Raw genomic sequence first — 16,048 nt, forward strand, 5'->3', positions numbered from 1 at the left:
TCACCCTTTCTGTTCCTGTTTGGATATCCAAGACTGAGAAGTGGAGCTCACTTCCCAAGAAAATTCATATATTGTCATACTAGGGGTTCTGCCACTGATACTTTGACAAGCTGAACAGGTGCTTATGTAAATACATTCAGGGATATACAAGAGCTTTAAGTAATCAAACACTACTACATGAAATGTTTTTCTCTCTTGAAGTAGTTGATCAACAAATCTACAAATGGAAAGAGAGAAAAAGTCAAGTCTTAAATATGCATACCTGATTGAGTCTTCACAATTACACTCATACGACGGCGGACAGAATCAAAGTTTAAGGTGTGAAGAAGTTCATACCTTTAATAGAAAAAAAAAGTGAGAAAAGTGAAATACCAAGGTCACACTGGGGAAAAAAAAAACACAACAGAAAGCATCTTACATTAACAGAGCTTTCCTCTTGGATTAAGGGTTGCTGCTTGTGTGCACAATGGGTACTTTCCATTGTGTCTTTGGAATTTCTCTGCACTTGGAAAATGATGTCAGAGAATACCAGCAGTGGTTAAGGGATATCTATACCTTCTCATTATATGACTTAAAATAGTAAGGGGAGAGTGACTGCATAGGAATGAGGTACAAAGAGCTGTCCCACCAAGCCATACCTAGAGGCTATCTAGAAATAGTCCCATCCTGCCACTTGTTTTAATCATCTACGGAATGCCTACTATGTGTCAGGCACAGTGACAGATGCTGGAGAAGATATATGAATCTTCTCTTAAGGAGCTTATCATATGATAAGGATGTGTGTGTGAGTTAGTTGCTCAGTTGTGTTCGACTCTTTGCGACCTTATGGACCGCAGCCCACCAGCCTCCTGTGTCCATGAATTCTCCAGGCACGAATACTGGAGTGAGTTGCCATGCCCTCTGCTAAGGGATCTTCCTGACCTAGGGATCAGACCCAGGTCTCCTGCATTGCAGGTAGACTCTTTACCATCTGAACTACCAGGAAAGCCCATGATAAGGGAGGCAGAGGTTAATGAAATGACTACCTCCTAGTCTTCCAAATACTGACGTAAAGGAACACACAGAGGAGATGTAGGAGCACAGAAGGAAGGCCTCCTGGAGGAGGTTTTGCCTGAGCTGTGTTTTGCAGCAGTGACATGATGGAAAAAGGATGTCATGGCACTCTGAGTATAGAGAAGAGCATGTGCAAAGGCAGAGCAACATGAGAGCACATGGCCCACGGCGAGACTGACAATAGTCCACATAAGGCTGAGATCTAGTTGACAGGGGAGCAGCAAGAGAAGTAGGCAGGGGTTAGGACCTGACAACACTGTGGGCCATTGCAGATACTTGGGATTTCATCCTAAGGGCAATAGTAATCCATTGAAGGGTATAAAGAGTGGAATGATATGATCAGCTCTGTGTTGCACTGGCTAAGCTATACAGTAGATGAAATGAAGAAGAAAAATAAGAGTTATTTGAGAATAAGCTATACAGTAGATGAAATCAAGAAAAATAAGAGTTATTTGAGAAATGTGTGGAAATAGTTTCTTGAAAATAAATAACTTATATACAACTATCTGATTTAAAAGTATTTACTACCAAGCTTGTCTTTGATGGGAGTGAGCAGGTCACTGGTTTGGGGATATAGGATATGTGTGTAAGACATTTACTTGTAGCATAATGTCTCATTTGCTATTGGCCAGATGGGGGTACTGTTGTGAACTGGCTAGAATCTGGACTTTGACAATAACTCGGCTCCTTCCTGGCAGTCAAGCCAAAGAGTCTTCCTCTGGTTTTTGAACATTCCTTTCCAAAGAGGCATATTCCCCAGCAAACTTACATGTGTTACAGGTTAATGAGATGGGTCTCAGGAGATGCTAGGAGTCAGAATGAAAGTCAGATAATTATGTTTCAAGTTCTTATAAAGGATATAAAATTAATCAGAGGACCTAATTAAAACCTGTTATTAAGGCAAGGTGGATTTGTTTGTTGGGATCTCTGTAGCAAAAAGAAAAAAAAAAGGAAATGTGGAGCTTACTACTGCATCAGAGTATTTGCCCTGGGGCTCACACACAAGTATCTAGAATAAGAGAAAAGTTTCTGACACCAAAGCTATTATGATTGGCAGGGCGTGTAATCCCAAAATGATTCATTAGGTTCTAGACAGAAGAAGGTTTCATACATGTTCACTGATTTTTCTTGCAGCATGTGCTGGAGACCTGAAATGGCGTCTAAAATTCAGAAAAGTCCAGGCAGATGCTCATTCAGGCTACTGGATCGATGTGTGAACAAAACTGGAATCATTTACACCTCAAACACTAATTTCTGCCACTCTATGAAAAATGTCTTCTACTCCAGCTACATTTATATAAAATTCTTACCTGGGAAAGCAGAGTCTTATATTTATAGATGCAATCACTTCCCTTTGCTGCCTTCCTAAATCCATCGAAAGCTGACTGTGGAGTTAAGAAGTGAGAATCATCAAACATACAGGGCTACTTACTCTTCTATTTCTTTTCTTTGGTTCTCTACTCTCATATAGCCATTCTGAACTCCTACAAATGTGAATCCATACCTGTGAAACAAAATAAAAAAGACCGTTGTGTATTTTTAAAGAATGATGAATTTCCCTTTGCACTGGGGTTATTCATACTTGTTTATTATTTTCTTCTTTTTCATAAAACCCCAATCTATAACTGTACTTCCTTTTACTGGCTGAGATATAACACAGACCAAGTCAATGCCGAGTCACAAATCATAACCAAAAAAAGAGGCAATTTTTAATTTCAATTCTGTAGCTAACACATGGGGTGTCCTTTTATCCACTTAATCATCTTGGGCCTCACGGATAAAGCAGGACTTTCAATGACGAAATGATATCAAAATTGCTGGAAGTACTTCAGAAATAACATGTGTTATATGAAAAGTGACCATTGTTAGAAGATTTCCAATAATGTGAACATTTGGACTTCTGGCTGGAATGCACAAATAGTGATGAAAGTTACCATTATGCATTGCTATATTCTTTTTGGTCTTAACTGGTTAGGTTTGGGAATTTTTTCCAACTTTCCGATAAAGTAGCTTTGCTCCTTATTAAAGAATAGCGATACCTATAAGATAAGGTTATTGAAGCAAGTAAAAGAAAAAAACAAAATAATGCCTGTCCTCCCGTGATTTCACTTTCTTTGGAGAAATACAAGAAATGTTTGATTTTTTTTTACTCTTTGAAAATGCTAATGTATTTTTCTACAACTTATTTTGGGGTTTTAAAATAGCATTACTTACTGAGGTATAACTAATGGAGAACTGCAAATATTTAACATGTGCAACTGGATAAATTTGGAAACATGCATATGTGACATCATCATCACAATCAAGGGAAGAGATATCCTGGCATTTCTAAGTTTCTTTGTGTCTTTTTGCCTTTTTGTTGTTTGGGGCAATAAGAACATTTAACATATGAGATCTACTCTTTTAACAAACTTTGAAGTGAGAATACCATATTGTCAACTATAGGGAGAATGTTATTATTATCCTGAAATTATTCATCCAGCATAACATATGTGCTTACTTTTTAGCTCCTTTGACCAAAGCTATTTCATCTGGTGAAGATGACATATAGGTTAATTCAGATGACTCTGTAACTCCATCAACAGTATCATTTGGTTTAACTTCTACAGTGTGACATAAACACAAGGCACGCAGAAAGAGCTCTTCTCGATTCTGTTGAATAGTGACAGAAAAATGACTATATTGTTTTTACTGTGATCACTTGGTAAGTAGTCAATAAACAGAGAAAAGTTATTAATGTGAGAGCATGTTGCAACCACCAGCAAATTGAATAGCAGAAATTTATGAATTCCTAATACTAAAATGAGCTATATATTCTCCTAATCCCTGCCAACATGCCTGGTCCCCAGCTAACATACCTTAGGGGCTCTATCAACTCATTCTTACTGCAGTGCCACCTAATCCCAAAGCAGTGACATCTCCATGGCCTAAAAGAGTGCATTCAGTTCTAATTCACAATCTGGCAATAGCTCAGGTGCATGGAGACTCTGGTTCATTTAATGCCTAGACACTCCTGGGGCTTGAATGATTTCAGTAGACATCATTCTTGGAGTAGCTCATATTTTTAAAGATAAAGCACCAAATATGATCACACAGTGAAAGATTTACCCAAATGCCATTTCTTATAATGTTCTCTTTCTATAAATTCTACTTGTTTACAAATTCCAGAAGTGTCCATAAAATAAGAAAGGTGAAATTGCAACAATGAACAAATGGCTATTCAAAAGTTTATGTCACGTGCCAAAATCCTTCATTTCTACTATGTTAACATATGCCTATCTAAATTGATTTCTCAAGGCGAAATGGTAACGCAAAAAATGCCACCTTATCAGCTCTGTCCAAATATGGTAACGGTCCATCAGTTTGAGAGAGTCCATCAGTCTCCTGAGCTACACCTTTATACTTATGCCCATCTATGCAGCATTCAATAAATTCCATGCTGTTTTCAGTAAGTGTTCCGGTCTTATCAGTAAATACATAATCCACCTAAAAACAAGAATACAAACATATACATTCTTACTTTCTTCAATGTGATTAACTTTTAGTTAGCATGGCTATTTTCATATCCACAGAAGTCACCTTTTCCAAAGACTTGTCAAATGTCAGACAATGACAGAAGCAGTATTATCAAGTGAATGAGAAATTAACATGTATTTTTTAAAAGGTTCTGAAATAGTATCACATGTCTAAGCTTCTTGTTGTTCATTCGCTAAGTCGTGCCTGACTTTTGGTAGACCTACTCAAATACAGGAGATTACTAGGAAGAAAAACTGCGGCTATTTTGTCCAAACTAAGACTCCTTCAATTTAACACCCACTTGTTTTGATATAAAGAAGTTAGCATAACAAAAGTCAATTTTCCAAGCAGGAAACATTTTACGGACCACTTATTTCTCTATTTCTCTGACACACACAGAAAATATATTTGATAGGAACTAAATTAATTCGGCCCTGGAGAAGGAAATGGCAACCCACTCCAGTATTCTTGTCTGGGAAATCCCAAAGACAGAGGAGCCTGGTGGGCTATACAGTCCATGGAATCGCAAAGAGTGGGACACGACTTAGCAACTGAGCATGCATGCATGCAAATGGGATGTAACAAAAGTTTTCCTTGAAAAGTAAAATTTTCTATAAATATACTGGATTGAAGTGAAATGCATTGTGTCTTATACGTATGTAACAGTTACAGAATATAGACAGACAGGGGAAATAATAATAACACTTACTTAATTAGGAGACACAGTAAGTCAATAAATGATCAAAAACATAAATGAAATTTCTTCCCCAATACTATGTGTATTTTCAGATACTCCTCAAAAAAGTTTCCAAATTAAAAAAAAAAAAAGGAGCAGAGTTTATAATGATAGGTTAAAGTATAAGCATACTTTCATAAATAATGGAAAAAATAGGCTATGAAATAAATTTTCATGTAAAATAAGCCTTTTTGAGCATTTCCATTTTATCTCAGTTTTTATCTCTTCTATTTATAACATCTGGCTTTTGGAAACCCACAATTTTATCCTCCTTTTTGGCAATTTATGCTTAAATAGTTAAAATTACGGGCTGACAGGAACAAGCATAAGTACAAGATTAAGGTTTTTATTATGTAAGGGAGAAAGAGATGAACTGTGGCAGTAGCTGCTTTCTAATTATTTTTCAAAGCTTTTCACGGTAGCAGCACTGGCACAAATATAGCATTCCAATCTTCTCTTTTTTCTGTTAGCCAGCCAAGTTTGAATTCTCCCTTTAAATTAATCCAAGTGCTATTATTCCTGTATCATCTAGATTTTTCTAGTTAAAGTGAAATTATTTGGGGCTTTTTGTGTGATCAAAATTATTAACCTTCATTTTCTCCCAAAAGGTTCTCCTGGGTTGGTGCAGCTCCTACAACTGAGTGAGCATTAACCCATTTTGAAATCTTTTATAGATGACAAAGGTAATAACTTTAAAAACATAAAGTGCAACTGTTTGCCTATATATAACAGTTTGTACAGCATGGATCTGTCTACAATTAATCTCAAAGGTATAGGCCAACAAAGTATACCGTGATAGAGGGATTATCAAACTGTAGTCTGCAGCACACTCAGTTGGAGGGTGCTTGTTAACTCAAATCAATGGGCTCTATCCTCAGAGTTCCTGACTCAGTAGGTCTTGGGGTGGGGCTAGATAATGTGCACTTCTAATCAGTTCCCAGGTGATGCTGATGCTGCTGTTCCTGAGCTCATGCTCTGAGAACCAATGATCTAATATATGCACTATACTAAGGACAAGAGGAGGAGAAGATCGGCTGTTATTAAAGAGTATCCTCATACTTATAGGAGAGACAGGGCTGACGAGTGAGAGGCTACTGCCTGCCTCCGATTCTCATCAGCCTCCTCCTCTTTAGTGGTAGGTTTGAGCTGGTTGCAGACCCTCTCTATCAGCAAGCAAGCTCAAAGTCATCAATTTATGGACAGAAAGCCTAAAGTAAGATAGCTGTTCAAGAATGGAGAGAGCCCTAAGATAAAGGCTGAACACATGAAATCATCTAGTTTATAGGTCAAAATTGGTCAAAATATTTTTTATCGTTTAACTTAATGAAGACCTTCTACTGGAGTCATGGCTCTAACACCCAGTAACTTTGTGACCTTGGAAAAACTCCCATCTCTCTGAACATTAAACATTAGCCGTAAATAATCAAAGCTGCTACACGAGACTGTAAAGATTACTAAATATGCTTGCAAGCTCTAAGTTGTTACATAGATGTTGACTGTCATTGCTGCTGACCTGATCAAAATCATAGTACTGAACTCTTTCCATCATTTCATAGTCCCTATAATTTTTCTGATAATCATCACATTGCTACAGTTAGGGTACGATAAGTGAATTTCTTCAACTATATGGTGAACAACTCAAGGTTTTCTTGTTTACTTTGTAACAGTAGCCCCCAGTACCAAGAACGTATCTTAGATAACACAGAACTTTAGTGCACAATCACTAGATTGAATTACTGGAATCAGAGTATATACTCTGGCATACTGCTGGGCATAGCTGAGAGACTGAGAGGGCATATGAAAGAACAGGCTATCCCCACAATTTTTTAAAGGTTAAAACCATTTGGTTGTCTAAAGGACAGATGTCTAATCATAAAAGACCCCATTCTATTCCAATTGAACTGAGCAGTCTACTTCTTTTTGCTTTTCAAGTCAAAGACGAACAGTGTTCTAAACATATCTTCCTATTTTCTTTTAACACCAATGTGGGTCACTTTGAAAGAGGTTAAGCAAGTGTTTGCAATGGTACTGATGGAAATTGACACTGCTCTTAAGTAAAATAAAAGTCCTATAGATTTTAAACTATGACTCATCAAGGAGGAAACTGGTTACACTTGATTTTGTGTGTACTGGTCCACTAAATGCAAAATGAAATCATTTTAAGACTTCTTTGCATTTTAATTTAGGTTGTTTCTACACATACAAGCTGATGTAAGTTGGTATGATGGTAAGTTGTTTTTATACTGTACAAATGTAAGTGGTGGTCTGGTTATTACCTTAGTTAGTTGGTTAAATGACAATCATACCCAAAAAAGCACGTTTTAGTGGGGAAAAGAAGTGGTGGCTAAAATGAAAACTGGTTTGTTCTCACTGATCAGATTTATTATTAATAGATCATTATCCAAAGCTCTATTTTACTTTCTGAAGTATGAATAAGTCTAGATGATAGGAACAAAACCACATCTTCATAGATAAGATGGAATCTGATGAGGTGGAGATCTGGCCTGGATATCCTGCCTGTCTCTCATGAGAATTAGGTGCCACATGTGGAAAGATGGCTGTTCTATTTGCAGCAGCTGGGGACTTGCCATGTTCACCCTTGGGTAGGTTAATCCATGCAGTCAGGCACTGAATCTAGAATAGGCAGATCAGCTGTCAGGGAAAAGTTCACCAGAGGTGGCTTATAACTCATTTTTCCCCCATGCAAAAGAGTTGCAGAGTAATGCCTTTCACTGGGACTAGAGCAGTTCTACCAGGCTGTCCCTGGATGAAAAGTTCTGGTTTACAAAGGCTAAGGTCAGCTGTGGTCACTGAAGTGACCTAGAAAAGAAACTTCTGGAAACAATATATAAGGGAAAGGCATTTGCCTGTTCATGGCTTATTCTATCCTCTGTGACTCAGTGTCTCTGTGGGAGGCAGATGCCACCCTCTGGGATCCTGGAGTCCTAGAGTCAGGTCTCAACATAATGGTATCTGGAGAATCCTTTCAGCCTTGTGAGTAGTTGTCAAGAGGATACTCTAGTTTAGGCAAAGGTTGTGTAAAGAACAGAAATAGAGAGTGGGGGTAGTGGGAGACTGAATTCAGGAGCAGAGTTTTGAGGTATAGGTGCAAATCTGTACCATTTAAAACAACTGTGAGGCCCTGTTTCAGCCATACAGTTCCATTAACTGATTCTGCATCTCCTAGCCCCAGAAATGACATTTCCACAGCCTTGACATTCTAAATATAAAGAGAAGTAAATGCAAGCCAAAACACTCCCCTCGGCTTGTGAAAATCATTACGTGACACAGTAAATTCAGATAAAGGCAAAAACTTTCTCAGAACTAGTCAGAAAAGAACCCAAGAAGTCACCACTTGAAGAATTACAGCTAGGCTGCAGCCTAGCATTTGAAAACAACCTAGGTTAGCAAGAAGGTCAAAGCTTGGACTACACTGGTACATGAAGCAAAAGGCATTTAGTGGAGTGCATGCCCTCACATCTTCCCTTCATTTAAATTCTTGCACAGAATAAACAACTCTGCTTTCTAGGTCTATATTCCATCTGATCAGAAATGTCTAAGAAAATGTACCAAGAAAATGTCCATAGGACAACTCTGGTCAATTTGGTTTATGGAAGAAAATGTATTTATAAAATAGCTTTATTAACACTACCTCATATTCTATCCCTAAATGATTACAGATGGTGATGAAGACTACTTGTTTCCTGTTTCAAAGCAATAACCCATAATCAACACCACCAACAGGTTGAGTTTTAAAGAGAATTTCTGTAACATTCAAATGTAATACATAAATCGGGCCTTTCTCAAAAATGCCAGCAAAAACTGACGCTATAGTTAAGATAACATCGCTTGCCTTCATTACATGCCTGCATAAAAAAATTTTTATTGAGTTACATATCCAAATGTGAAATGGTTGCAAACACTGGTGATCCAGACTACAATAAAAGCAATTTTCACTATGTTACCTTATTTTAAGTAAAAATGAGTTCTTACCTGACCAAGTTCTTCATTAAGGTCTGATGTGTTAACCAGGGCTCCTTCATTAATTTCTTCATCATAGAAGTCGTTATCCCATGAAATGAAGAAGGAGCCCAAGAATTTTTGCATTTCTACTGTGACATACATGGAGACAGGAATGATAAAGTTGAACAGAACCATAAATGACAGGAAGTCGGTGAACATTTTCAAAACCTAAAAAGAGGGGAATAGTTCATGATAATTAAACACACAGTTCCATCAAGCAAGTGTAATATAAACTTTCTATCTTTTAATTTCAATGCTGAAAGCACTGCTCTTGCTATAGAAAAGAAACTTCCCAATGACACTATATCATTGGTCAACATTATTATCATAGCATGTGAAAACATGTGAAATACCCTGAATTTTGTCACTTTTGTTTAGTGAATGTACCTTGACTTAACACTTATTACTTCCTTAAGGTCTCTGCTTCTCCCACCCTCAGATATGAATGTAGGATCAAAGTTTTCATGTAGGCATCCTTTATGTTTCTATCATGATATATCACAAGCTCATAACATATCAACATGCCAGACCTTTTGACCCAGTTGCCTAAAACTCTTAACCTAAGAGTTAAAAACAAGGATATATGCCTAGGGTTAAGAAAAAAATCCTAGAATGTCTTAAAGTTAATGGCTTGGGGCTACCATACAACCAAGAGAAATCCCTAATACCAAGGTATCATTATCTGAGCAGTATTTCAATAAAGGGGGCCCCTGTCACAATGTACTAGGGTTACAATTTTCAGCATAAAACAAATTACCTTCCAAGTTTCCCGTTCTTTCTGGGTCTTTTGGTTATACCAAGGTTCATCATTATATGGGGTACTTTGCCAAACATACTTTAGAGTAGTGCATATTGCAGCTTTGGTCAGTAAGATAAATAAATACACAATCAGGAAAGCGTTAATAGATCTGAAAAATAAGATATTATGAATTTAAAAACCACTGAAATACTGAAGATATCAACCAGGTATAGACTAAATTGTTCAGTTTTCTAAAGCTTTTCCTATGTACAACGTGTAACCATAGTGCAGGCCTGTATGGGTGAACCTCAGTTACCACTGCTAAAGCATTACTCTTGACTGGTAAAATGGAAAAGTCACTCCTAACCGTAATCCAAAGTGCAATGGCTGATTAGCTCAACACATCTTTAGTAAGGATCCTATAAAGTGACAGAACATACACACCATTATCTACTCAACCCTTATAAAAGGAGTAGATTGTTTCCAAACCTGAATCCTAAACGTTTGGAATAGAGGGTAGAGGAGCATATGTGAAATAGTCAAGCTTAGTGCAGATTCTTTTAATCCCAAAGTAGAGCTATGAAGAGGGTGTTGCCGATATACTGCATGTCCATGGCAACAGGAGAGTGAGGTCTGTGACAGTACAAATGGCTTTGAAGGTGTGTCAAGTACCACACAATTATTTGCAAGGAGACTATTATCTGTGTTGCACCAACTCCTTACATATAGCAACTAGAGGACCCCAAACCATTAACCGTCAACAAAAGAGAATAAATTTTACCTAAACTCTGCCCATGAATAGCTAAGTGAGCTTAGGTAAATCACTTATCATCTTTAAGACTATTTCTCTATCTGTAAAGTGGTCAGACTAATAGGAATTACTCCAAGTTGCTTAGAGGATTAAACCAAATCAGCCATACAAAACAATGAGCACAGTTTCTGGAACAAAAGAAGTGCTTAAAATGGTAATGCACAATTTATGTTGTTTTTTCATACTGTTGATATTTGGAAATACTGAGAGGTAACAATTTCAGTTCAATAACAAAGAAATTGTGAGGCACACTAACTTTTCAACAGCAGAACGTTTCTGAGATTTCCCTTGGTAGTTCAATGCCATTTTGGTTTCCATTCCAGTGTAAACAGCAACTCCTACGGAATAACAATACGATGAAAATTAGGTTACAAATGAGACTGCCAACCCAACTCCCCACCCAGTTGGATCTACCAACTTTTTCAATCTATAAAAATAGGAATTCTAAACTCTCTTCTATTTACCAGTTAATAATCATTTACAGTATACTTTTATAGTATAATTTTAATCAACATAGTTTGTCATATTTCAAGTTAGTTTACCATCTTATAAATTCCCAACACGTAAAAAGAGACTTAGACTAAATGGAATTAAATGCCATGTTCAATTTTTTTTACTGCACTATTTATGAACATTTAGGTATTAAAAGGCCTATTTCTAGTAAATATATCTTAAAAAAACATTCACCATATATCTTCTTGGTATTTTTTAGTGTAGCTCCTTTCAACAAGAGATTTTCAGGTCCCAAAGACCTAAACAAAAAATGAACACAACTTACTCAAAGAGTCCAACTAATAGCACCATCAAATTTGGGGACATAGTTTACTCTCACACACATCTATTTTCAAAAGATTCAGGATGCATCTGTCTACTTATATGCTTACTAACACAGGATGAGTTGAAAAATCCTCCCCTCTGAAGTTACTTAGGGTACAGCACAGATAAAAGCACACAGTACAGGAGATGCCAGCCACACACAGAGGTAAAGACATGCACAGAGGTGAAAGGACTATGAGTCATGAAAAGCAAGATAACAGCAGCAGCAAGAAACAGAAAGAAAAAGTGACTCTAAAAGACTGGAAAAGCAAATGTAAAGGAAGGAGACACGGTGCTGTATTTATAGAGCGCGAACCCGCCTTTGAGGGGGGATCACTGAGCTCCTGGTGTTTAACTTCCTTCTGAGCACTGGCTATAAAGGCCAAGTGGAAAAGTTAAAATAACTGACTGGATGATCGAAGAGGGGAAAAAAACATCCCTTTTTATATGAACTGTTTCATTACCAACTATTAAGCCTTTCATTTTACATAAGTCCAGCTAATTCTCCCAGCATTTTGTCTACCATCTAGCCCCTAAATTATTCTCCCTTAAACACTGCTTTCCAGATATACTTCCAATATGGTCAGGTACTTCACAACCAAGGACAATCAATAGAGTGCACAGAACATATTTGGGAATATGTCAAAGAAGTCTGGAGTTGTACAATTTTAGAAACCCTCATCATCACTTCCAACACCACCCTCTCCCAGGACACATACACTCTGAGCCGCTGCCACTACAACCCTACCAATCACAAGGTGAGCTATTTAAGACCCATCAGTGGCTAGTTACTCCATATTTATTCACTTTTCCCCATCCCTTTCTATAAAAGAAAGTATTTAGCTATTTTAATGGGCTTAAAAGAGAAACATCCCTCCCCTAAAGGACAGATTAAAGGAATTATAAACTAACCTGGCAACAGCTTCAAGACTATTACTATAGATATTGATTCGGCCAACAAACCTGCAAAAAAAATATAATAGCACATGTGTCTTCTATATCTAGATAAAATCTATTTACCCCAAATATGGGAATGAATCAAAATACAAATAATGCAAAAAGAGATAAGACAATAAACTACGAAAGCCTATTGTCTTAATTTTAAAAGAAAAAGCTAAGTTGAACCAATATGGTATGTAACATTTCCATCTCATTTTTAAAATATTATGGACTATAAGAATGTAAACAAAGATTCTAAGTTGATTTTCAAGATCTACGTGGTACCATGCATGCACACAATACCCCACTCATCTATACTTCATATAAATAATTGGCTTCTATTTTACATTCATGTGAAGAAAGGTTTCTGCTGCTAAACCATCTTTCAAAACCATGAGTTCAGTAATTCTTTCACTTGAGCATGCATCAGAATTACTGAAGGGCTTCTTAAACCATAGATTTCTAGGCCCCATCCCAAGGCTTTTGGTTTAGGTAAGAATTTGAATCTGCATTTCCCACAAGTTTCTGGTGATGTGCATGCTGTTGGCCTGAGATCATCCTTTGAGAAACAGCCATTAGGGAACACTTGATTGATTACCATCTTGGAAATTTCCAAGCTGTGTCTTGCAGCTGATCTGAATACTGAGCTTGATCTGATCAAGTGATCAGATATATGGCTATGCACATGGTAATCTACATTTCTGAAAAAATATGGTAAAAAGCTCTAAATCCTTACTAAGAATGTTATGAGTATTTTATAATGTACATTATGATTTTTTCAGAAAAACTGAACTATTATTATGAAATACACAAAATATGAACATCTGCATTCATTCAACATGTATTAACTGCACCATTACTATGCTTCCTAATAAGCAAGAAAAATGTGTTCCTTGCACCAAATAACATAATCAGGCAATTACATTGTAAGTGATGATTATTAGGGTGATGGAGGTATCAGGCTGGCCAAAAAATTTGAGTTTTTCTGTATGATGTTGCAGGAAAACTCCCAATGACCTTTTTGGCCAATCCAATAGAAGGTATTCTGAAGTCACATACCAAGGGTACTCAGTCTGTTAGAGACATTAGGAATAACCTTCCCTCACTAAAAATCTCCTTCATATTTAAGGTAACTGAAAAATTTAGGAGTTACCCTATAAATATGTAAGGATCTATATTATTCTCTAACTCAAAAAATCAGTCACTCTCCTTTCTGTGATTTCATGCTTCCTGAAGGCAGCAAACAGCTATTTTGCTCTGTGATCCTAAGTTCCTACTATCAAGGTGGATACAGAAGAAGGGAAAAAATAAAGAAGGAATGATAGGAAGGAGGGAGGGTATAATTCTTATAGAAGTATGAGAACTTTCTTTTTCCACTACTGGGCATTGTTGTAAGCCACATCCCACTATTTGGTCCCCTTTTATGATCAACAGCGTTCATTAACAAGATGAGTACCATGGGTGATGGATGCCATCTGTAATGGCAGAAGAGAATATAATTAATTGGCTCACTTGGCCATAAACCCATTTTTCTACCCTCATTAATACCATGCTCTAAAGAACCAAACTAATCAGTAGTCTTAAAAATCAAATGCCTTCCTTGGTGGTCCAGTGCCTAAAACTCTATGTTCCCAATGCAGGGGACCTGGGTTCAATCCTGGGTTGGGGAACTAGATCCCACATGCCTCAACTGAGACCCGGCACAGCCAAATGTGTTGTGCTGTGCTATGCTAGTCACTCAGTCATGTCCGACTGTTTAGCCAAATAAATAAATAGTAAAAAAAAAAAAAAAATCAAATGCCAAATTTTTGACAACCCACAATGGCTGTTAATCAGCAACTCTGCTCCAGAAAGCCTAGGTGTAGCAAAACAGAGGAAATCACACCATTTCACTGCTCCCTCAACTTAGCCGTTTACTTTGGACAAGAAACAGCCTATATACAATACTTAGTTCATCATGATCCTCATAAAAAAGGATGGAGTGCCTACTAATTGCATGGTCCCACATTTCCTTCTCTCTTTACTGTTGGATGACACATAAAGTGTTTTATTTTTGTTTTAATTAACTCTGTCTAGTGCACGAGTTTGATAGCTCAGGCTTATGGGATTACATAATCTTAAAATGTGATGGACAGCCATGTCTACAAATAACAATAATAAAAGAAAAACCACAAGTGAGATGCCTGAGCCCACACTAATTTATCTTAGGCTGGTAGTGAACAAGGCTGATTTGATTCATTTGCCTGCCAGAAGGAAGGAACAGCTCATAAAAACACAAATGAAAGGAGGCTGGTAAGTGGTGGGTATTTCAATACTGATGGCAAAGGGAAGCAAAGCCATCAGACAGCAGTAAAATGAAAGCAGGTAATTCTTACTTGTAGAGGTCAGATTGAGGCTGTTCACATTCAATTGCTGCTCTGAGGTTATCAATGGATTCGACTGTACGCAGTTCAATGGTATCACGTACCGCATAATGCGTCTAGATGAAAGCAGAAGAAAAAACAAAAACAGCCCCCCGCGAAAAGAAAAAAAATTATAATCATACACCCACCTGATTTCAGGAACACTGTGTTTTTAGTAAGATGCTTTGGGAGAATAATACGAATACATCTCCAACTAGATAAACTTTATGGTATTATTCTTAAAATATATTACAATAATTAGACAGTGAACTCTGCTGTGAAGGGATTTCAAAGATAATGAGAAAACTAAAAGCTTTTCTTGATACTAACAGCAGAGAAAATTCCATTTGCACCATGCATATAATTAACTGAAAACCCCATGAAAAATATAAAGCACTTTTTTCCCCTCCTATTTATAGAACTGAGACCTATTATTATGCTCACCATTGTATCTGGTGAAGTTAACATACAAATAAGAATTGATGTATGGCAAAAACCAATACAATATTGTAAAGTAATTAACCTCCAATTAAAATAAACAAATTTATATTAAAAAAAAGAATTGAATCACCCTTTTGGTCATAAGAATACTAACATTTTGCTAACAGAAAGGAAAGAATCATCAATAGCTCCCATTACACAAACAGCAAAATTAATGATCTTGAAAATGCTTCAAGTAGCTACAATTCATGTGAGGAGCAGAGACATGATGTATCTTGCTTTAGTCAGACAGTTAGAATATTTACTAGGGTATATTATATACTTACTTGATTGACCCAGAACTCAAGGCAGGTTCTAATGAATCCTTTTATAAATCATCAAAGAAGGGCTGACACAAAGACTACACTACTTATGCTGAAGGAAAGCTGTTGCATGATCTCTGGAGAATATTATGGAACTGCCTGAGCTATATTTAAAAGTATCTCCTGACGTTGAAAACCTATGTACTTTTAGCTGATTTGATCAGATAAACTTAAGTGGCAAATGAAACCACTTGAAAGTTAAGTTTTCTT

General features: G+C 36.9%; 1 protein-coding gene across 1 annotated transcript in view; it reads right to left on the reverse strand.

The window, feature by feature from the left end:
• ATP11C (ATPase phospholipid transporting 11C) overlaps positions 1-16,048 on the reverse strand; it is a 104,211-nt gene that overhangs the window by 54,482 nt on the left and 33,681 nt on the right. The window contains exons 7-16 of the mRNA XM_068962889.1: positions 15,009-15,112; positions 12,607-12,657; positions 11,566-11,630; positions 11,135-11,216; positions 10,086-10,236; positions 9,299-9,496; positions 4,378-4,539; positions 3,554-3,705; positions 2,486-2,557; positions 263-336 (exon numbers count right to left, since the gene is read on the reverse strand). Coding sequence (XP_068818990.1) covers positions 263-336; positions 2,486-2,557; positions 3,554-3,705; positions 4,378-4,539; positions 9,299-9,496; positions 10,086-10,236; positions 11,135-11,216; positions 11,566-11,630; positions 12,607-12,657; positions 15,009-15,112 — 1,111 coding nt within the window. The remainder of the gene's footprint in view (positions 1-262; positions 337-2,485; positions 2,558-3,553; positions 3,706-4,377; positions 4,540-9,298; positions 9,497-10,085; positions 10,237-11,134; positions 11,217-11,565; positions 11,631-12,606; positions 12,658-15,008; positions 15,113-16,048) is intronic.

The sequence above is a fragment of the Capricornis sumatraensis genome, chromosome X (genome assembly GCF_032405125.1).
Source record: "Capricornis sumatraensis isolate serow.1 chromosome X, serow.2, whole genome shotgun sequence".
NCBI classification, from domain to species: Eukaryota; Metazoa; Chordata; class Mammalia; order Artiodactyla; family Bovidae; genus Capricornis; species Capricornis sumatraensis.